Consider the following 21,915-nt stretch of genomic DNA (forward strand, 5'->3'; position numbering starts at 1 on the left):
GGCTATAACATCGTTAGCTACCAAGGGCGCGCGTTCCTTCGAGGCGCCGCCAAAGCGGCGCTTCGCGTAGGGCTGACCAGCCTCGGCGCTGGCACACTGCACAACATGAATTCTAGATAGGAAGATGAACCTTACACCGTTGATGTCGGGGAGTCTTTGAGGGATGGCGCCGCACGAGGCACCTCCCAAGCAGCGGCATGGTTCCTCATGCCACCAAACATGGCGCGTGCGGCGGCTCTAGCAGGTAATTAGCGACACACCACCATACCAACAATGGAGAGCGTAGGCGCAGAGCATGGCGCCGCCCGGGTACCGGTTGCAAGGGCAGACCTTACTAGGGGCCTAGGGCGCACAACAAGAAAATGATCAACACGCAGTATGACAGGGCTCGCGCGGAGGCCCTCACTGGTAACCCTCAGTTCTCTATTTCTACGACCACCGATACATGGGCCGCTCCATCGTGAGTACTAACCAACTATGTTTCCATTTTTACACAACAAATCATCGGAGGCTAGATGACGGTGGCAACAAACCAGGTTGCGGTAGCAACAACCAGCCATGAGCTATTTGAGTAGCCAAGTAGATGCAGTGTACCTGTCCTTCCGCGCCAACCACAGCCTGCTTTTCCATCGACATCGAGAATAATTTACTAGTTTTTTCTACCATAACAAGTTGCTCAATTTCATTACCTATTTGAATCGTGAACTCTTAATTAAATTCTTGTTGTACCATGTTATTATTCTAAACCTTATGTTGTATCATTTTGTGGTTGTGAACCTTGGTGGTGAATTTTGTTTTGATTTATGAAACCTGTAATCCATTTTCTTACGATTATGCAACATGTATTGTTATTGTTATGATTTATTAAGAAACTTGGCGATGCACTTTCTGACTATTATGAAACGTGTGATGTATTTTGTGTAAGAGTACAACTAGATCCCATTCCTGCTCATTGGCACCGTGTAATCATTTTTATGCATAAACCACCCGCGCTGAGAATTTTGTCAATTTTCCTTTTATTTAATGTTGAATGTGCTGACTGACCATGCATTACTACGCTCGTTCTCGCATTAGGAGGCCCCCAGCTGCCCATCGCCTGCCTCTCGCTGCTGCTTCCCGATGCATGCAAAAATTGCCCAGCACAACGCACTCCTAGCTGACCGACCTAGATTTTGTTGAAAATGTACCGTATAGAAAATAATAATAAAATTATTACAATATTTTAGTATTCATGACAAATTTTTATAATCCATGCTAGAATTGTGTTAGGCGAAACCTCTAATACTTGTGTGGTTTGTAAATAACACGGTGGCTCTAGTAAGCCTCTAATAGACTAGTTCTTTTGTTAATAATGGTTAAGGTTTTCTAACCATAGACATGTGTAGCAAATTGACAACGGGATCATGTCATTAGAAGAATTACATGATGGACAAGACCAAACTAAGCGAAGCAATTAAATCGTACCAGTGTTTAAATTGATGTAGCTTTCCACTAACCATTATTCCTTTTCCAGTGTTGACCATTCTTCATTTGCTTTCGTTGAGTTATTCCATGTTTTGTTGTATATCGAGGAAGAATTCTGACTTCATAGTACATATTAGGTCTAATAAATAACATACCATGCATCAACAAACGCAATACAAATGAAGAAGGCATATTTCTCATTAACTTCCTTTCTCGGAATTTCTATAACACATTTTTTCACCGTGTTTAATTCACTTAAATATATGTATAGTAATCAAAATGCTTTATTTCATAGAGGTTCCTAAGTGCATTATTTAGATATTCCGTTTGAATCAGGCCCAATATTCTATTTTTTCTATCCCTATGTATTTACACTCCCAACACGTAGGAAGCATCCCCCATATACTTCTTGTCAAATTTAGATGACAACCATGATTTGACTTGCAACAGGGTTTCAAACTCATTTGATGTAATAAAAATGTTATCAACATAAGGAGATAAATGGAAAAAACATTTCTTTCTATTTTAGAATATATACAGTTGTCAACTTCTACCATGAAAAATCATACGATGTGATGACATTATCAAATAATTTTCCTCAAGTCTTCCTGAAGAACATATTTTTATTTGAATTCACAGACCATATTTTCATTTCCCTTTTCACCAAAAGCTATATACTTGGATCATATACATTTCCCCATCTCAAGTTCCATCACAGGCAACGAAGAATTGTCATTCGGAAGGCAGGTAGGCTACGTTATCGGCAGCTCTAGCCGCATCACTTATGTACAAACGCGGATGGTTTACGCCTACCGTCCTCGACACAGGAAATGGAGAGTCGCCGTCGGGTTCAACACTGGCCGGCAAACACTCATAAATTCCACTTCTTATGGGCAATGAAGACACACCGCACGGATAGCCCGCTGGCACTTACCCCGGTCGCCACAATGGGTTACTCGTGGGCAATGCAATTTTGCCACGCAAACAACCAATCGGCCTCGACCCTGGCCTCTACAACATACTTCGACAGCTGTAGGCACCAGAGCTGCCCTGCTTGGACATCCGACTGGGTTCAACATCGTTAGCTACCAAGGGCGCAAGTTCCTACCAGGTGCAGCCAACGCGGTGCTTCGTGGAGGGTCGTCCAGCCTCGGCACTGGCATGCTGAACAACATGAATTCTTGATCGAGAGACGAACCTGACACCTTTTGTTGTCGGGGAGTGTTCGAGGGAAGGCGCCGCACGAGGCACCACCCAAGCAGCGGCATGATTCCCCAAGCCGCCAAACATGGCGCGCGCGGCGGCCCTTGCAAGCAACCAGAAACACACCACCATACCCACAATGGAGTCTTTGTGGTGACCCAACATACCAGTGCATGGTGTAGCATGCAAGTCATCGACATAACACCAATGAAATACCGTTCCACTAGTATTACATCCCTCAGAGTGGTACAACAGAAACATATGCGGGTCCAAGGCATGTCTATAGAATTACAACTCCGACTTTTTACAGAAGATCAACATAGCCTCCTACTTTACAATGAGGTAGAACTGCAAATAAACTCCAGAAGAATGACTTGTAGTCTAATCTTATCAGGAACTCTATCTATAGAGGATTTGACTAGCTATAGAGGCTATGACTGGATTCTAGCTAATTAGGAGCTAGGTTTAGGGAGCTAGATCCATTCTATGCTAATCTAGGTTTACTCCATGGTAGATGTGGTGTTTGACTCGTCTGGCAGAATCTTGTCTCTTGAAGTAGTTGTTGACTCCTCAGTCTTCGAGTTGCACTGTAGATCCTCCTTCGATGCCTCCATATCTATGCAGGGGATTTAAAGAGGGATAAGTACGAGCGGACTCAAAAAGTTCATTATAGGAAAGCTGTGTTTAATGCACTAGCTACAGCCATAGACCAGAAAGTCATAGGCAATGCAAGTTTTTGTAAACATTTCTTCAAAATGTTGCTTTTATTCTGAAGAGCTATGTCCGTCAGCCTTCACCGGGTGTCTAGAACTTCATGGAGTTCCTTTCCGGCCAGGTTTGCAGTTCCAAAACCCAGAACAGGGAGTGACAGGTCACGATTTGATACACTTTGCAGAGGTGTGTTGCTTTACCCATAAGAGATCTTAACCTTGTTGCTCAACCAAGTGATGAGCTTGTCCACACTTCCTTGGTATGGGGCCAGGTATAAGGTTCTAGCCAATCATTGTGTTCCTCTGCGACCTCGAACACCCACCCTATGTTGTAGTTCTGCCCTTGGGTCCTCGCCGGTCAGCGTATCCATTGGATAGCATCCGACCTCGACTACTATCAGGATCCACGACCATGATACATTCGCCGGTCGTTGCAACCCATCATAGAACGCATTATCGTGGGGAATTAGAATGGGATCCCCACCCTCCGGTTGTTCTCGCAAGACACAACTGCTACGGTAAGCGCATCGAGAGGGAGAAACACAACTGACTACTCCATCCCACTCTAGATCTTATGGTTAACACGGGTCTTACGGCACAAGAATCACTGGACGACATTTGTTGTTAATCCTAGATGGATATAAACCCATTGCAATGGAACCTCCACCATACTCATACCATGGTTCCATTGCCCACCACATAGTCATATTCATTGTTATGAAAATAGTATTTTTGCTTTTCATGCAAGAGTGATAAGTATAGTACTTTGCAAGTAATTTGGTAAAAATACTCAAAGTGACATGAGAAAGCGATGAACTTGCCTTTCTTGACTGCAAGATTATGCAGGCAAGTTCTTCGATACGCAATAACTCCAAATTATGAAATAGCATCATCGTCTGGTAAGGACGATGTTTAAAAGATTGGCAAGGATGCAATAATGCATAAGTATGAGATGCAATCGCTCTAAGCGTGACCTAACCCCGATGGTTTAAGATTAGTGAGTTGTAATGATTAGTTCAATGTGTGTTGCACTTTTAGAGATGGTTCACAAACAAGGTTCTTATTAAGGGTTGATTACTTGGTATCATAAAAAAGTAGTGCAATACATCACAACAATAATATTACTAGCACACAACAAAAGCATTTGGTATAATCCTAACATGTACTGACAGTTGTCAGTTTTAGTACTATATGACATGGTTAATGATTACTTATCATATACTTCAAAAGAATAACTTCTGAAGAACATGTTCCTTAATAAAGAACAAGTATGATAATTGAGTTCTATGGTTTACTATGGGTTCCAAACTAGTTTCTTGGTTAAGGATTAGATGGATCAGAACAAGGTTGGATTCATCAGCCACTAGGGCTTGTATGGTTTTACTTAAGTATAAGCATCTTAAGTAATTAATTATAAATGGTTGCTATCAAGGTGGGTATAATTTATTGGTAGTAGCTGGCTATTGTTTATAGGTCCTATTTGACATAGTTGATGAATACTCTTTATTTTCTTTAAAAGAATAACTTTTGAAGAACATATTTCTTAAGTAATAAGAAGTATTTCAATTAAGGCTGAGGTTGTCTAAGGTTTGCTATTGGATCTACTAAGTAAGGAATAGTTGATTTCTAAATAGGATAGTTCATAATTATGAAGTACTTGTAGGGTTTAGTGGAATATGGTTATGTATTGCAAAATATTGGGCATGGTTGCTATTAAAGTTCATCACTATGATGTGATGCTAAATAAGGATAATTAAAGATGATGGCTTTTGGTGATAGGAACTAGGGTTTTCACTTGGTTGATCCTACTTGATCATTTGGTTTTATTTGGATGAGAACATAAAATACTAATTTATTAGTGTTAGGGCTCCTATATTTTATGTGGACATGGACATGCATTTAGTTGCTAACTATATATCTATGAATGAAAAGAAAGTAACATGATCACATGTTATAACCTAGGGTTTAGGTTTAGAAGCAAATTAGGTTTCACATAAAATAATAGAGTTAAGGTTTGGTTCATAACTGAGAATTAGGGTTTTAGGTTTTTCACATGAAATGATAAGACTATAGTTTTATTTAATAGGGTTAGGGTTTTTCCTATTTGACATGCAAGTCTTAAGGTAATTACTTGGTGATCAAGTTTAAGTTACTAATAACTTTGAATTGAGAAGATAATAATGAACTAATCTTTTTATTATTTTTAAAGGATTAATAATTAAGATAATTATTAATAATGAATGAAGATCGAAGCAACGAGATGTATGTGAGACTAACCCTCGAAGATTCCAAAACCTACGAGATTAGATCTCGTTGTTGATGTAGTCGATCGTCCTGTGCTGCAATCCGGCAGCACTTCCGTACTCGGTCGCGCGTACGGTGTCGATGAAGTCCTTCCTCTCCCCGTTCCAGCGGGCAGCGGAGGTGTGGTAGCTCTCCTCGGAATCCCAGCAGCACGACAGCGTGGTGGTGGTGGTGGAGGAGAAAATCTGCAGGGCTTCGCCAAGCCGGAGCAGATGTGTAGTGGCGGAGAGAGGGGGGGCGCCAGGGCTAGGGTTTCAAGGGTGTGCACCCCCTGCCCCTTCCCCTCTTTATATAGGGGGGAGGTCGGCTTGGGGTGGCCCCCCCACGCCCTAAACAGATCTAGGGCCGGCGGCCAAGAGGGGGGGAGTTTTCTTCCCCCCAAGTTGATCCACCTTAGGGTTTTGGGGAACCCTAGTGGGCTGGCCGAGTTGGGCCTTGAGGGGCATGTGCCCCTAGCCCATTAAGGCTAGGCTGCACCCCCTCGGCCCATGTTGGCCCTCCTAGGGTCGTGGGCCCATTGGTGGACCCCCCGAAACCTTCTAGAACCTTCCCAGTCTTCCACCGGAAAAATCCCGAACTTTTCCGAAACCTAGAAGTCAACTTCCCTTATATGAATCTTATTCTCCGGACCATTCCGGACCTCCTCGTGATGTCCTGGATCCCATCCGAGACTCCGAACAACATTCGGTCTCCATCTCATATTCCGAAGCTACTATACAACATCGAACCTTAAGCGCGTCACCCTACGGTTCGTGAACTATACGGACATGATCGAGACTCCTCTCCGATCGATAACCAATAGAGGGACCTGGAGATCCATAATGGCTCCCACACATTCAGAGATAACTTAGTGATCGATTGAACCATTAACATACGATATCGATTCCCTTTGTCACGCGATACTTTACTTGTCCGAGGTTCGATCATCGGTATCTCCATACCTAGTTCAACATCGTTATCGACAAGTACTCTTTACTCGTACCGTGGTATGTCATCTCTTGTGACCCAGTCACATGCTTGCAAACTAATTAGACGATTTCACCGAGAGGGCCCAGAGTATATCTATCCGTCATCAGGATGGACAAATCCCACTCTTGATCCATATGCCTCAACTCACACTTTCCGAATACTCAATCCCATCTTTATAACCACTCATTTACGCAATGGCGTTTGATGTAATCAAAGCATCCTTCCGGTGTAAGTGATTTACATGATCTCATGGTCGAAGGACTAGGTAACTATGTATCGAAATCTTATAGCAAGATGAACTTAATGACTTGATCTTATGCTACGCTTATTTGGGTGTATGTCCATTATATCATTCACCCAATGACATAACTTTGTTATTAACAACATCCAATGTTCATGATCACGAAACCATGATCATCTATTAATCAACAAGCTCTAGTTATACAAGAGGCTTACTACAGACTCCTTGTTGTTTACATAACTCACATGTATCAATGTTTCAGTTAATACAATTATAGCATGGGATGCAAACATTTATCATAAACATAAAGATATAATAATAACCATTTTATTATTGCCTCTTGGGCATATCTCCAACACGTCCAAGTGATGCACAAACTATGATTGAGATATAGGCCTAGGTTATAGGCATGAATTATCACCATATTGAATTGGCTAGGGTTTAGTTCCCCCTCACTATTGATAGGGTGCTTGTGTCTAAATACTACTAGAGTTGTCACAAGTACTTGGCTAGGCAAGGTTTTAGTACAATGCCATTACTCCTCTACTTATGATATTAGAAATGGTTTTAGGGTTGCTACTGATATCCCTATGATTTCATGTGGTGGATCATCTCTGTTGAACCTACTAAGGTTTAACTAGTAATTATATATCTCCAAAGCATGATCATGCATTAGACATGATCATCTTATTCTTTACTAACTTCTCCTCATTGTCTTCCTCTCATCACACTCATTCTGGACCTAAGGGTTTATGATCATTACTAAGATGTGATGATCAAGGGTTTGGCTTCCTAAAGTATTTCTAATGAAATGGGGTTCTCATCTCTAATATCAAGTATTGTCCTGATCAACTAGGGTATAGTACTTATTTTATATTTTCTTGGATGGACATGGCTATGGTTGCCTCAATAGTTTATATCCCATATAAATGCATGAGATAATAACTTAGAGTTACTCTCAAGGAATGATAATATAATCTTATGGGTATATAGATAGTTCTCTCCCCTCAAGATCAAGTGTTGGCTCAACTAATTTGAGTGTAACACCATAGCTTGAACTCTCTTAAATAGAAATGGATTATTCTATGATTTATGGTGAACTCACAAGATCTCATTGGTATGAAAATGTTAAGTCTCTACCTGGATAACTTAGTTGGATTAGTCACTACTTTACTTTATCAATTCATGGATATAGTCTTATTCCATTTGATATTTGGTTATATCACCACTCCAAGATGAAATGACTTATCTCCTAATACTTTAGTTCAAAGGGTGTCCTTGATTCTTAAATAGGTAAAGCTAAGGTTGACATCAAATAACCGTAGATCTATGAACAATCAGGCCTAAAAGCTTGTATTAGGGTCTTACCCCATGGATGTCGTTGCCGAGCAAAGCTTGAACCGGGAGAAGAAGAGGTGGCGATGGAAGAGAGAAGGGAGTGGAGAGGGCAAGTGAGAACGGGCGAGAGTGAGAGGGGAGAGTAGTCGGTGAGGGGAATTATGGCGCGCCTTCTCGAGGCGTCGGGGTGTCTCCCGCCCTTCCCGACGCATGCAACATTCTCACCCTGCGCTTGCTAGCGCTTGGCTACGGAAAAATGGCCGAACCGAGCGTTCTCATTGGGCCAAAATTTTCCTACATCTAGGCTACTTTAAGAATCGTGTTATGGAGGGAATCTTTTTTCCGTCTAAGCTACTAAATAACCAATTATTGGCATAACTCACGCGAGACAGTTGGCAACCAATCACGAGAAAACCTATTCATTGCTTATTAATATGGGCTAATAAGCATCGCTTGGGAGCGAAAGTTATTGGGCTGTGGCCCGTTATAAACACAGGTGGTGTTTTTTCCGGTTTTATGAAATTTTAGAAGGTTCTAGTTTGAATTTGTTTGGTTTTTTTCGTCTGCCCGGTTTATGGACATATGTTTGGTTTCGGTCGGTTTTAATAATTGCTCGTTTTTGAAAATTTGTTGAAATTTAAATTTTTCTTAGATTCAAAATTTCTTAAAATTATTTTTTTCTCAGATTCAAATTTTGTTCAAAATTATTTTTTCTCAGATTCAAAATTTGTTTAAAATTAAAATTTTCTCATATTTAAATTTGTTCAAAATAATGTTTTGCTCATATTAGGGATTTGAAATTTTGCTCAGATTCGAAATTTGTTTAATTTTTTTTTTGCTCACATTCTAAATTTGTTCAGATTCAAATTTTCTCATATTCTAAAAATACAAGTTCGCTTCTGCACTAACTGAAATTGTGTTGGAACCAGTGGGGCTACACCTTGGATCATGTATATCTATAAAACAATGTGGTACTATTTCTTTTCAGCTAGCGAACATGTTAATGGGCCAGCCCACCCGGAATCGCGTTTAGGCGATGCTTATTCCGCCACGTTACTGAGCGTTCTATTGGTGCGCCCACAATTCACGGGGCACGCCTATAGGCCGCTTCAGTGCGTGCGGGATTAACCGCCGCACGCACTGCTTCCTGCTGGGCCGGCCCACTAGTTCATTCGCTCACCGAAAAATAAGAAGAAGCTTTCTCTGTTGTTGTGCTACAACATACGAGCAACAATGCAGTGGTTGCAGCTCCGCTTGACCGGTCGAGTGACTTGAGTTCGAATCTCTTCCTACCAAGCGTTGCACCTTTTTTTTTCAAATTTGAACAAATTCCGAAAACTGAGAAAATTTCAAAATAGAACAAAAAAATTGAATTCGAAACAAAATTTTGAAACTGAACAGAAATTCAAAGCTGAGAAAATTACAATTTTTTTTTGAATTCGAGGAAATTTCAAAACTTAGCAAGTTTCAAAATAGAACAAATTTGAATTCGAGCAAAATTCGAAACTGATCATAACTTCAAAACCGAGCAAATTTCAAGACAAAACAAAATTTGAATTTTAAAAATTGCTATTTAAACAAAAAGTAATCAAATTAAGAAAATTGTTCAAATTAAAAAAATGTTCAGAATTTTTTTTTGATATTTCAAAAATATTCGAATTTAAAAAAATGTTTGGTTTATTCAGTAAAAAGGAAATAAAATGAAAAAAACGAAGAACCAAATAAAACCGTAAAAGAACCAACATGAATGGAACCCGAAAAAAGCGAGTAGCTGTTGGTGTGATACTGGGCCTTGGCCCAAGAGATCCTCCATAGCGATGTATAGGATTTCGCTATATCACGCCCTAAATCAGGTTTTCCGTCCGAGCCTGGCTCCAAATTCTGGTCCGAACTAACAGCCCGGCGGATCGCGTTGTACCCCCTGCCGGCCGCCGCCTCCACTCTCCGTCGGATTGCCGCGGCGCTCCGCCGCAATATAGTCGGCCTGTCGTCTGCTGAGGAGGGATAGGGGGCAAGCCGAGGAGGGGAGGATGTCGGGGTTCGGCGACGGGTACGTGGGCACCGCGCAGGACGCGGTGAAGATCCGGCGGCTGGAGAAGCAGCGCGAGGCGGAGCGACGGAAGATCGAGGAGCTCAAGAGCAAGAACGCCGACGGCCAGCCCGGACTCCTCCAGTTCGGCTCCAGCACCTCCGAGGTAACATCGTCGCAACATCATCCCCAAATAGATTTGGCTGGCGACCCAAATCTTGGTTTATTTTCTCGTTGATTGGCTTACTAGCATGTATGTGGTGTTGGACTTAGATACTTGATAGACTAATAGAGACACCTGTGGTGTGCTTGGGCATGAGTTGGAAACCCTAATTTAAGCTGTTAATTTTGATGTTGGAGCATTATCTATGTGATTGGCTCATTGCCACGACATAGTTACCTTTACTTGGATAAGTGCACTCAGAAAACGCGAGCTCATAGGATATGTGGGAACTTATGGATGTCGTATTGTTGTTTGGGTGATTCCTTACAGTTGCTTGGAAGTGCTTTCTTGGATACCTGGATTTGATTTTTTTTCTTTTGAGCTAAAGATACCTGGATTTGATGAGAAGTCGATAAAGCCTTACTCCTTGTACGGGATTTTTATGATGTTGGGCTTTGGCACTTGTGTACTTGTATGAATCGCTTAGAATACCCAGAACTAGCAGTATCTATGAAAATGTATTTTAATTTCAAGTGTCACTGTCTTCTTCACTTGATACTAAATTATATCAGTTTTTTTTGCGAGTTTTCTGTATAAATGTGTATACCGTGGAGCTGTATTTTACAAGCTAACACTAAGAGTTGCGATTTTCAGATTCTTGAGACTGCATTCAAGAAAGAAACCGTTGGTCTTGTTACAAGGGAGCAGTATGTTGAGAAGGTAATAGACATACTGTTTATGTAAAATTGCTTAGATTTCCATTGACAATGCAAAATTTTATCATCTAACTTGTCACTTGCGTGCCTGAGCAGAGGGTTAACATAAGAACTAAAATTGAGGAGGAAGAGAAAGAGAAGCTTCTAAAATTGCAGCAAGAGTGAGTTTAAATCCTAGCCTCGCAGAATCAGAAATTTCTTTAATTGTTTCCTTGTACCAATTTAAGTATTGTATTGCTGGTTTCAGAGAAGAAGAACTGCAAATGCAGAAAAGGAAAAAGAGGAGAGTGAGGGGAGATCCACGTTTGTCTTTCTTTGACGAAATTGAGAACGGAAGTGACGATGATGAGTTTGAGAACCGTATGATCCCTTAGCCTGTTTTATGTTCACTCATGTTTTGTTGGCTTAAATAGTATATGAATACTGAACTACTCCCTCCTTCCCAAAATATAAGGCATCTAAGGATTATTCAAAAGTCAATGTTTTCTAACTTTGACCAAGTTTATACACAAAAATATGAACAATTACAATACTGAATCAATATCAATAGTGTATATTTTCTTAATGTGTCCATTCAATATTGTAGATGTAGATATTTTTTCCTAAATATTTAGTCAAAGTCAGTAAGATTTGACTTTTAACTAATTCTTAGGCGGATTTTGGGACGGAGGGAGTATATATATTTTAAGTTTTTATAATAGGTCATCCGGTGCGTATCATATTCACTATTTAGTTCCTTTGTTTTAGTGTTTATCTACTTTGTGATCCAAGATTGGTGCTTGCATTTTTGGCATCTGATTTTTGCCTTCCTTTCATGTAGTAACATTGTTGATGAATTTCATTTAGTAGTAGACATCTATTATTTCTTTGTATCTAGTTCTCTTCCAGTCACAAATTAATGCTGTGCGTAGTTGTCAAATGATAGTTAGTCCTTTTGTTTAGCAACACTTTGTAATAGGAGTGCGGTGAGTTTAGGCCAAGGCAAGACAATCGTTTGATTGATTCCACAGTAGGTTTCAACATTACTTTCTTGTTGTCATGTTTTTGAATCTTGCACAGAAAGTTCTGTGTAGATGACCTTGAATGGAATATTGGAAATAACTGAATCTAAATAAGATAAAGCAAATGACCAGTTCCTGGCAAGGGCTACAAATCATTATGTTGTTCTGTTGATTTACAATCTCATTGTGTGTGCTCATAGTGGCCTGATATATGTTCTTGTATGACCGGACCCTTTGAACTACTTTTGAATTATCTTAGATATTTTATTATTATTGTACTATAATGGCAATATGAACATTACTCTCGTTATGCATTACAGAAGAAACTCAAAAGAAACAACTTGGGAAGGATCCTACAGTTGAGACAAGTTTTCTACCTGACAGGTATGTCTTTCAGTTTATGAGTTTTTACTTGGAGTGTTAATTCTCGTTTCCAAGCTTTGTTTAACCTGCAAGCTGTTTGCTAAGAATGATCCATCAGAGAGAGGGAGGCAGAGGAACAGGCAGAGCGAGAACGCTTGAAGATGCAGTGGTCGCGTGAGCAAGAACTGGTCAAAAGTATTGCCACATGCTGATTTCACCTAATGAATTAATCTAATAATATGTATCTTTCTCTTTTGGATAATTCTTGCATCAGAACTGATTAAGTAATATCCCTATTTCAGATGAACCTCTTTCAATCACTTACAGTTACTGGGATGGTACTGGTCACAGGAGAGCTATTCAGGTGCATTTCTAACACCAGGCAAAATTGTTCCTCTTTTAATTGTTGTACAGATGTGAACTGTACATTTCAATGAACCCTTACATTCCCAGGCCCGCAAAGGTGACTCTATTGGAGAATTCTTAAGGGCTGTCCAACAGCAGCTTGCCCCTGAGTTCCGTGAAGTACGGACAACATCAGTTGAGAACCTACTTTATGTGAAGGAAGATCTCATTATCCCACATGTATGTTATGTTTAAGTTTGTTCCCCAGTAAATTGCATTTCTTTTAATACTATGTTTTATCCTGTTCTGATTTTTTTGTTATTTTGAATTGACAGCAACACAGCTTCTACGAGTTAATTGTTAATAAAGCAAGGGGCAAGAGTGGACCGGTAAATCCTTATTCCTTCACGACTCCTTGATTTTTCTTTCTTTCCTTGAACATGTTGATTCTTTTAGAGCTTGCCCTAGATTTATGACATTTACTATATATGTAAACAGGTATACTTGCTCATCGTTTTATAATAACTGCTCACTACTATCACATATCATCTAAGAGCAGTATTATCTTATGTGCTGTTTCGTTTAGTTAAGTGTCACTTAAGAATGTCGATGGTGAGATTGTAATATAGAAATAAATCGGAGAAATCTAGTCCCTATTCATCCAGACAAGGTTTTTTGTGGGGGTTTCTAGATAAAACCTTCATGGCTAAGAGTTGAGTTATTCGTTGACACTGATTTATTTTCCAGCTTTTCCACTTTGATGTTCATGAGGATGTGCGGACCATCGCCGATGCAACAAAAGAGAAGGATGAGGTGACTCACCAATCTCTTCTATTTGTGGTGTCCACATGCCGCATTCCAGAATCTAGATGTCTAATCTCATTTTTTATGATTTTAGTCTCATGCAGGGAAGGTTGTAGAGAGACATTGGTATGAGAAAAACAAGCATATATTCCCGGCCTCAAGATGGGAGGTTTGGCACTGACTTATTTTTTTAATCTTTCCCTGCATTTTAGGATGATCTATTGAAAAATAAGTTGCTTGATTTTCAACAATTTCGTTTATGCAATAAAATAACCATTTGTATTTTGTTGCAGATCTATGACCCGACTAAGAAGTGGGAGCGTTACACAATCCATGGAGATTAAAGTTAGTAGCAGGATGTGTCATAATTCGAGAACTCAAGCACTTCTACTTTGGATTTATGTAACAAATATTGCAGCTTTGCTAATGCAATATTTTCAAAAGTCTATGTGTTGTCTGCAACAGTTACCTTCCTGAACTGTAAACTCTAATACCTGTATGCTCTTGAATTTTTTCTTGAAAATAGCAGGTACTTGGATATTGACATATAGTAGTTGTGCACCTTCTTTTTCTTTTTTCTGGCGACTATGTTCTGCCTTTGTCGCCTGCCTGATTGGTTTCTGTGAGCAAATCTCACAGAGCCACATATATGTGAAACATTTCGTGATGGTTTCATTGTGAGGTATATGTCTGGTTGCATGTTGGATGTAGTACTCCCAGTCGTGGTTTGAGTTCACAGGTCTGTTTTCTGAACTTCAGTGTAGCGGAATATGTTGCTAAGGTTTTTTTTTTAAATCCATCCATATATCAAGTTTCTTTCTTTTCTAGTACAAACAATGTGATCATCTGCTGATTTAAAGTAGAAAGTATTCTGTAGTAGTTTCTTTGAACAGCAGAGTAGGTTTGATGACCTAATCCTCTCAGTCTAGGGATGATGTGTAATCCAGTGATGACAAATCATGCCACTAATGTATCCTGAATTCTTCGCTGGTTTAATTTCTCAAAGTGACTGCAGGTTATAGATCTCGAATGCACCTAATAATATCCTAACTATTGGAACAGGTGAACACATAGAGAGAAAAGGTCCATCTGAGTCAACCTATCAGCTCTAATTGAAATCATATCCTAAACTAGATTAAGATGCATGCCCTCCAACTCCATGCAACACACACCTTTCTCCTACTACCACTACACACTGGAGTTGCTCCAGAAACAAACTAGGCTTGCACCAAACCCGCTTCTGCCTCCATTAAAAACCTGCACCTTCCATTGCCAAGCTCCTCACATAATCTCAGTGACCATGGCTTCCTCTTACCCTGCTGTCGTGCTGCTACTCTTGCTGCGGTTCTCCTGCGGCGCCGTGGCCGTCTCCTCCAGCTACATCTCAAGGACCACCGAGCAGCAGATCATCGCCAGCGCCGCACCTGCGGCATTTGCTGACGCCGATGCTGATGACCAGAGCGACCTGGAGGGGCTGCCTTTCCTCGCGTCGCCCTCCGGGTCCTTCGCTGCTTACCTCCGCCGCGCCACCACCGTGGACAATGTCGGGGACGTGTGCTACGTCGAGGTCGTCCAGCAGCAGGGCGGTGGCGGCGGGACCAGCAGCGTGTGGGAGTCGGAGTGCACGCCAGTGAGCGGCGCCGACACGTGCGACCTGGCCTTCTCGCCGGTTGGGCTCGAGCTCTTCGCCGGCGGCCGTTCCCTGTGGGACACCGCCGTGGATTCAGACCCCGAGATGGTCAGTCTCGACGGCGCGGGCGACATGAGAATCGTCAGCAGGGACGGCGTCACGGTGTGGAGGACGCGGGACGAGCCGTGGGCGGGGCAGAGGTGCGGGGCGCCCTTGCCGGTGTCATCGTCGGCCTCAACTGTCGACGTGCTCCCGCCGCCGAAGGCCACCACCGGGGCGAAGCTTCTGACGCCGCCGGCGGTCACGTCGGCTCTTGCCAGTCCTTGGGGCTCGGACTTCAGTTTCGGAGACCAGACGGCGCCGCCGTTTGACACGGAGCCGGACCAGATGCTGCCTCCTCCGCCGCCCCCGCCAGCTGACGACGAGGGTTCGACCGACTTGCCTGACCTGCCGCTGCCACCGCCGCCGCCCCCGCCTGAAAGAATTAGGAAGTAGATGAAATAGATTGGATCGCACAGCTCCTAATGAGGGCCGGCGTGTTCATATATATAGGCTAATAGCCTTGAGTTACAAGATATACATGACGGTAGGTGAGATCTATCTTGGTATACAAGAAACCTAACCGACCTAGTACATATACGTACAATACTGGTATACACATTCTATCACCCTCCCTCAATCTCAACCGGCTGAACAAGGTTGAGATTGTGCTTACAATGCTCATACAAGGGTAAGGCTAATGGTTTAGTGAAAATATCCGCAATCTGATCCTTGGAGGAAATGAACCGAATCTGGAGTTGCTTCCGAGAGACTCGCTCACGAACAAAGTGAAAATCCACCTCAATATGCTTTGTCCGTGCATGAAATACAGGATTAGAGGACAGATACGTGGCACCAAGGTTATCACACCACAACACAGGAGGACATGCCTGCTGAATGCGTAGTTCCCGGAGCAGTGACTGAACCCAAATAAGCTCGGCTGTAGCATTAGCAAGAGCTTTGTACTCAGACTCCGTACTAGAACGAGAGACAGTAGCTTGCTTCCGAGCACTCCAGGCGATCAAATTACCTCCATAGAATATAGCATATCCCCCGGTTGATCGCCGGTCATCTGCACTGCCAGCCCAATCAGCATCAGAAAATGCAGAAAGCAGGGTCGAGGGAGAAGACCGGAACCGGAGACCACCATCAAGAGTGTAACGCACATAGCGAAGGATCCGTTTGACAGCGGACCAATGAGAACTGCGGGGCTCATGAAGGTATTGACAGACCTTGTTGACAACAAAGGACAAGTCAGGTCGAGTGATGGTGAGATACTGAAGCCCTCCAACAATACTGCGGTACCTCGTAGCCTCCTCAGCCGAGAGAACATCACCATCAAAAGCCGAAAGACGATCAGACGCAGCCATAGGTGTATGTGCAGGACTACACTTGAGCATACCAGCACGAGCAAGCAAATCAAGAGAGTACTTGCGCTGGCGAAGAATGAGAGAACCATGGGTGCGACTATCAACTTCGATGCCCAAGAAATAGTGAAGAGTGCCAAGGTCCTTAACAGAGAACTCGGAGCGAAGCTGAGCAATCAATCGGGGAATGGCTGAAGCAGTAGAGCTGACGACAATAATATCGTCGACATAAACAAGCAAGTATACTGTCAGCGTAGCTCCATGGAGAATGAACAACGAGGAGTCAGCAGCAGACGGTGCAAATCCAAGTGATCCAAGAACAGAACTGAGACGTGCATGCCAAGCACGAGGTGCCTGTTTGAGACCATAAAGAGATTTGATCAACCGACAATGATGATGAGGCTTGTCAGGATCAGTAAACCCAGGAGGCTGCTTCATAAAGACCTGCTCTTCTAGATAGCCATGAAGGAATGCATTCTGAATGTCCAACTGACGAAGATGCCAACCACGAGCAAGAGCAAGAGACAGCAATAGCCGAATAGTAGCCGGTTTAACAACCGGACTAAAAGTCTCATCATAATCCTGTCCAAAACGCTGCTTAAAGCCTTTAGCCACGAGACGAGCCTTGTATCGCTCAATCGAACCATCCGCGTGCAACTTAACTTTGAAAACCCACCGAGAATCAATGAGGTTGATACCAGGCTCAGGAGGGACAAGCTGCCAGGTACCATTGCGGAGGAGAGCAGAATATTCTTCCTCCATAGCAGTTCTCCAGTGAGGAATCTGTAGAGCCAGACGAAAGTCGCGAGGAACAGCCGTAGCATCAGCAGACAGACAGGTTGCAGTCCACGCTACAGTACCATCAGACCGTTGTTTAGGCTGCACAATGCCATGACGAAGTCGAGTAACTGGGCCGGCCCGAGATGACGTAGGCAGAGAGGGCCCAGAGGCTGAGTCTGATGCGGTAGAAGGCTCGGGTGGCGGTGAAGAAGGCTGGGCCGAGGCAGCAGGCGACGGCGAGTCGAGGGCCGGCCCAGCGAGCGGGGACGTGGAAGCACGCACAGGCGAGTGCGGGGGCGTCGCAGCCTCGTGATGGGCCACAGGTGAGCTGGGCTCGGGGAGGTCAGCTCGATCCCCAGATGACACAGGGCCCGAGGCTGCATGATCCATGCACGCAGCAGGGGTCACCGAGGTGGTGCGATCGACGTACTCAGGCGTCTCCGGGGTGAGGAGCTCAAGACGAGCTGCTCGACCAATTCCTGCACCATGATTAGCATGCAAAGGCGGTGCATAGGCAATATCCATAAATTGGTCTGCAGAAAATAAGGATGCTTCTGTGGGTGGTGATGATGATGATAATGGCATATTAGCAAAGGGAAAACAGGTCTCGTCAAAAACGACATCTCTAGAGATATACACTCTATTTGAGGGAACATGGAGACACTTATAGCCTTTATGCAAGGAGCTATAGCCTAAGAACACGCACTTTTTAGATCGGAACTCAAGCTTATGACTGTTGTATGGGCGAAGATGAGGCCAACAAGCACAGCCAAACACCTTAAAAAAGGTATAGTCCGGTGTCTCATGAAGAAGGCGCTCGAGAGGTGTAGTCATATTTATAGTACGACTAGGAAGCCTGTTAATAAGAAAACAAGCAGTGGAGAAGGCATCACTCCAAAAATGTAAAGGAAGAGATGCATGAGCAAGCAATGTAAGACCAGTTTCAACAATGTGTCGATGTTTGCGTTCAGCAGTGCCATTCTGTTGATGTGTATGAGGGCATGAAACACGATGGGAGATGCCTAGGTTCTGAAAGAAAGGATGGAGTTTTTCATACTCACCTCCCCAATCAGTTTGAACATTAATAATCTTGCGGTCAAGGAGACGTTCAACATGTTTTTGGAACTGAATAAACACATCAAACACCTCAGACTTATGTTTAAGAAGATAAAGCCAAGTAAATCGACTATAGGCATCAATAAAGCTCACATAGAATTTATGACCACTAATAGAGGTTTTAGCAGGACCCCAAACATCTGAATGAATAAGCTCTAAAGGAGCTTTGATTACATGAGTGGATAAAGAAAATGGTAATTGATGACTTTTGCCTTGTTGACGAGCATCACACACTCGATTTATTGGAACTAGACTCTAATGGCAACTCATGCTTATGGAGGATGTGCTGAACGACTTGTAATGCAGGATGGCCTAGACGACAATGCCACTTGTCCTTGGACCCTCGGATGGCGCTGAGAGCTTGCTTGATGATGGGAGCATTAATGGAGTAGAGACCACCACGGCACCGACCTCTAAGAAGAATTTCCCGCGTGACTCGGTCCTTTACAAAAAGATCATATGGGTGAAGTTCCACGAAAACAGGATTATCAAGGGTAAGTTTACTCATTGAAAGTAAGTTACGAGTGACTTGTGGAACATGAAGCACATGATTTAAATGCAATGGCCTAGATGCGGAAGTAGGAATCAATGCATGACCAATATTATGGATATTCATACCTATGCCATTGGCGGCATGAACTTGATCGTGGCCTTGATAGGGTTCCTTGGTGGTGAGCTTCTCTAGCTCGGCAGTGAGGTGATGCGTCGCACCCGAGTCAGCATACCAGGCGGGGTCCACGTGATAGGACGTGGTTTCACCGTGTCCACCTTGAGCGGCCGCCATGGCCATGGCAAGCTGCTTTTCCGTGCCCGCGCCATCATTGTTGACGCCAAGGAAGTCGCGCATGAAGCGCTTGTAGCAGCGGGATGCAGTGTGACCCGCCGCGCCACACAGCTGGCACATGAGGCGACCTCCACCGTTGTTGCCGCTGTTGCCAGAATAGCCGCCGCCGTTCCCGGGCGGGCCACCACGGCCGCCACCATTGCCACGGCCACCACCGTTGCCGCGCCCGCCACCACCAGCGTTGCTGCCCCCAGTTGAGAAGGGAGGCGCAGACCAAGCCGGGGTCTGGGCAAAGGGCGAGGGAGCAGGAGGGCGGAAGCCGCCGCGACCGCCACGGCCAAAGGCAGTAGCGTGGGCGGAGTAGTTGTTGGCGATGTTCTCCGCCCGACGAGCGGCGTTGCGATGCTCAGTGGACTGAAGCTGAGCGTAGAGATCCCTGATGGAGATCGGCGTCGTCCTGGCGTTGACGACCTCGTACAGCGCGTCGTAGTCGCTGTCGAGCCCGGAAAGGATGTAGGAGACGAACTCCTCGTTCCGAAGAGGCTGCCCGATGGAGGCAAGCGTGTCGGCGAGGGTCTTCATGCGATGGAAGTAGGTGCTCACGGGCATGTCCTTCTTCTTGAGATCTTGCATCTGAGTGCGGATCCCATTGGCGCGAGCGATCGACGTGGACGCGAAGGCGCCGGCGAGCGTGTCCCACGCCTCATGAGCGGTGGCGGCGAACAGGACCATGCCGACCACCCCCTCCGTCATGGATGACACAAAGGCGGAGAGGATGGCTTGATCTTGCTTGGCCCACCTCTGGGCGTCGGGGTTGAGCTGCTGCACGGGCTTGCCGGAGACGTCCACCGTGATCATGTCGGCGGGGCAGGGCTCAGATCCGTCGACGTAGCCCATGAGCCCAAAGCTTCGGAGGAGAGGAGCAACCTGCGCATGCCAATACAGGTAATTCTCACCGGTAAGCTTGATGGTGATGGAGGCCGCGAGGTCGCGTGGGGAGATGATGGCGGCGCCAGCTGATGAGGAGGCGAGTCCCGCCATGAACGATGGCGAGCCAGAGAGGCCAGCCATGACCGACAGTGCTGAAGATCCGTCAGTTCCCGCGGACGAGGCGTCGATGATCGCGCTCGAGGTGTCAGCGGGGGAGGAGGCCGGAGAAGTCATGCCGGCGACGAGGAGGATGCGGAAGCGATTTGCCTAGGATTGTAGCTCTGATACCATGAAAGAATTAGGAAGTAGATGAAATAGATTGGATCGCACAGCTCCTAATGAGGGCCGGCGTGTTCATATATATAGGCTAATAGCCTTGAGTTACAAGATATACATGACGGTAGGTGAGATCTATCTTGGTATACAAGAAACCTAACCGACCTAGTACATATACGTACAATACTGGTATACACATTCTATCACCGCCAGCTGACGACGAGGGTTCGACCGACTTGCCTGACCTGCCGATGCCACCGCCGCCGCCCCCGGCTGACCCGTCGACCTACTGGCCAGACCTTCCCCTGCCTCCTCCGCCGGCGGACACGTACCCGATCCCGATCCCCGAGACGCCGGAAGTGCCTATGTACTCCTCACCTCCTCCAGCTCCTCCAACCGCATTTGTCCCACCTCAGACGCCCCCGTTCGTGCCACCGCCCGGCGCGGGCATCGCCACGCCACCAGCTTCATCGGGTGGAGACAGCGGCATGGCATTCATGCCACCGCCTGCCGGCACGCCGCACCCGCACCATGTGCCCCTGGGGGCTTCGCCTCCGCTAGTGCCGGGCGCGGTGGCGCCGATCAGTGGCGGGCATGGCAGGCTCCCGTTCGGGCAGGGGCAAGGCGTGTTCGGCCAGCAGCAGAACCAGCTGCTGAACGGCGGGGGGCAGCCGCTGGAAGACAGCGCCGGCGGGTGGTCGGGCAGGGAGCGCGGCGAAGCGGCCGTGAACTTGGCTTTTGTTGGTGTGGTGGCTCTGTTTTTTGGCCTTTAGATTTTCATTTTGGTTTCAAGTCTGTATCTCATTCTCCGTGTATTTTTGTTTTCATGGGTTGGGTTCGTTGTGGGTCATGAAATGTCCTCCTGGTTGCTAAATTAGTTTTACTTATTTTTTTCTCTGATTTGTCGCTTCTCAGCTGCTCCATATGCACATACACAGAAGATTGGCGAGTCGCCTTGTAAGTCTTTAATTGGTGATTAATTAAAGTCTCTAATTCGCAATCTCACATATGAACAAGGTGGAATTAACTTTGCCTATAAATTCTACTATTCCTATTCAAATTGGATATGAGAGCAACACATGTTTCTATAGCGCGCCTTGTAAGTTGTGACTATCCAACCCAGTAGATTCTCTAGCTAACTAGCTACATTCCTCTATAAAATGGCGTGTAGACCATTCTACTGTATATAAATACCGGATAACCCAGTTCAAATGGCATCTTAGTTTAAGACAAATCACTAGGATCAGGTTGAGAGAGGGCACACAGGTTTTGAAGACCTTTATAAGTACTACAGATCCTTCCATGCAGATTCTCCTTCTTTGTATATTATGCCAACATGACCT

The 21,915-nt window shown here is 44.5% G+C and overlaps 2 protein-coding genes across 2 annotated transcripts; both read left to right on the forward strand.

Moving 5' to 3' along the window:
- Positions 1–10,233: 10,233 nt before the first annotated feature.
- Positions 10,234–14,194, forward strand: LOC124653048 (protein XAP5 CIRCADIAN TIMEKEEPER). The gene is made up of 12 exons (XM_047192103.1): positions 10,234–10,424; positions 11,076–11,141; positions 11,234–11,298; positions 11,385–11,497; positions 12,459–12,522; positions 12,620–12,696; positions 12,804–12,865; positions 12,955–13,086; positions 13,182–13,235; positions 13,594–13,659; positions 13,745–13,819; positions 13,944–14,194. Exons 1-12 carry the CDS (start codon positions 10,260–10,262, stop codon positions 13,992–13,994), a joined length of 990 nt encoding a protein of 329 aa, XP_047048059.1. The 5' UTR covers positions 10,234–10,259; the 3' UTR covers positions 13,995–14,194.
- A 756-nt stretch (positions 14,195–14,950) lies between these two features.
- LOC124657391 (protein EARLY FLOWERING 5-like) lies at positions 14,951–21,345 on the forward strand. Its single transcript, XM_047195950.1, has 3 exons — positions 14,951–15,771; positions 19,276–19,619; positions 20,786–21,345. The coding sequence occupies exons 1-3, from the start codon at positions 14,951–14,953 to the stop codon at positions 21,343–21,345; spliced, it is 1,725 nt and encodes a 574-aa protein (XP_047051906.1).
- Positions 21,346–21,915: the final 570 nt, after the last annotated feature.

This window comes from Lolium rigidum, chromosome 5, assembly GCF_022539505.1.
Source record: "Lolium rigidum isolate FL_2022 chromosome 5, APGP_CSIRO_Lrig_0.1, whole genome shotgun sequence".
Taxonomy (NCBI): Eukaryota; Viridiplantae; Streptophyta; class Magnoliopsida; order Poales; family Poaceae; genus Lolium; species Lolium rigidum.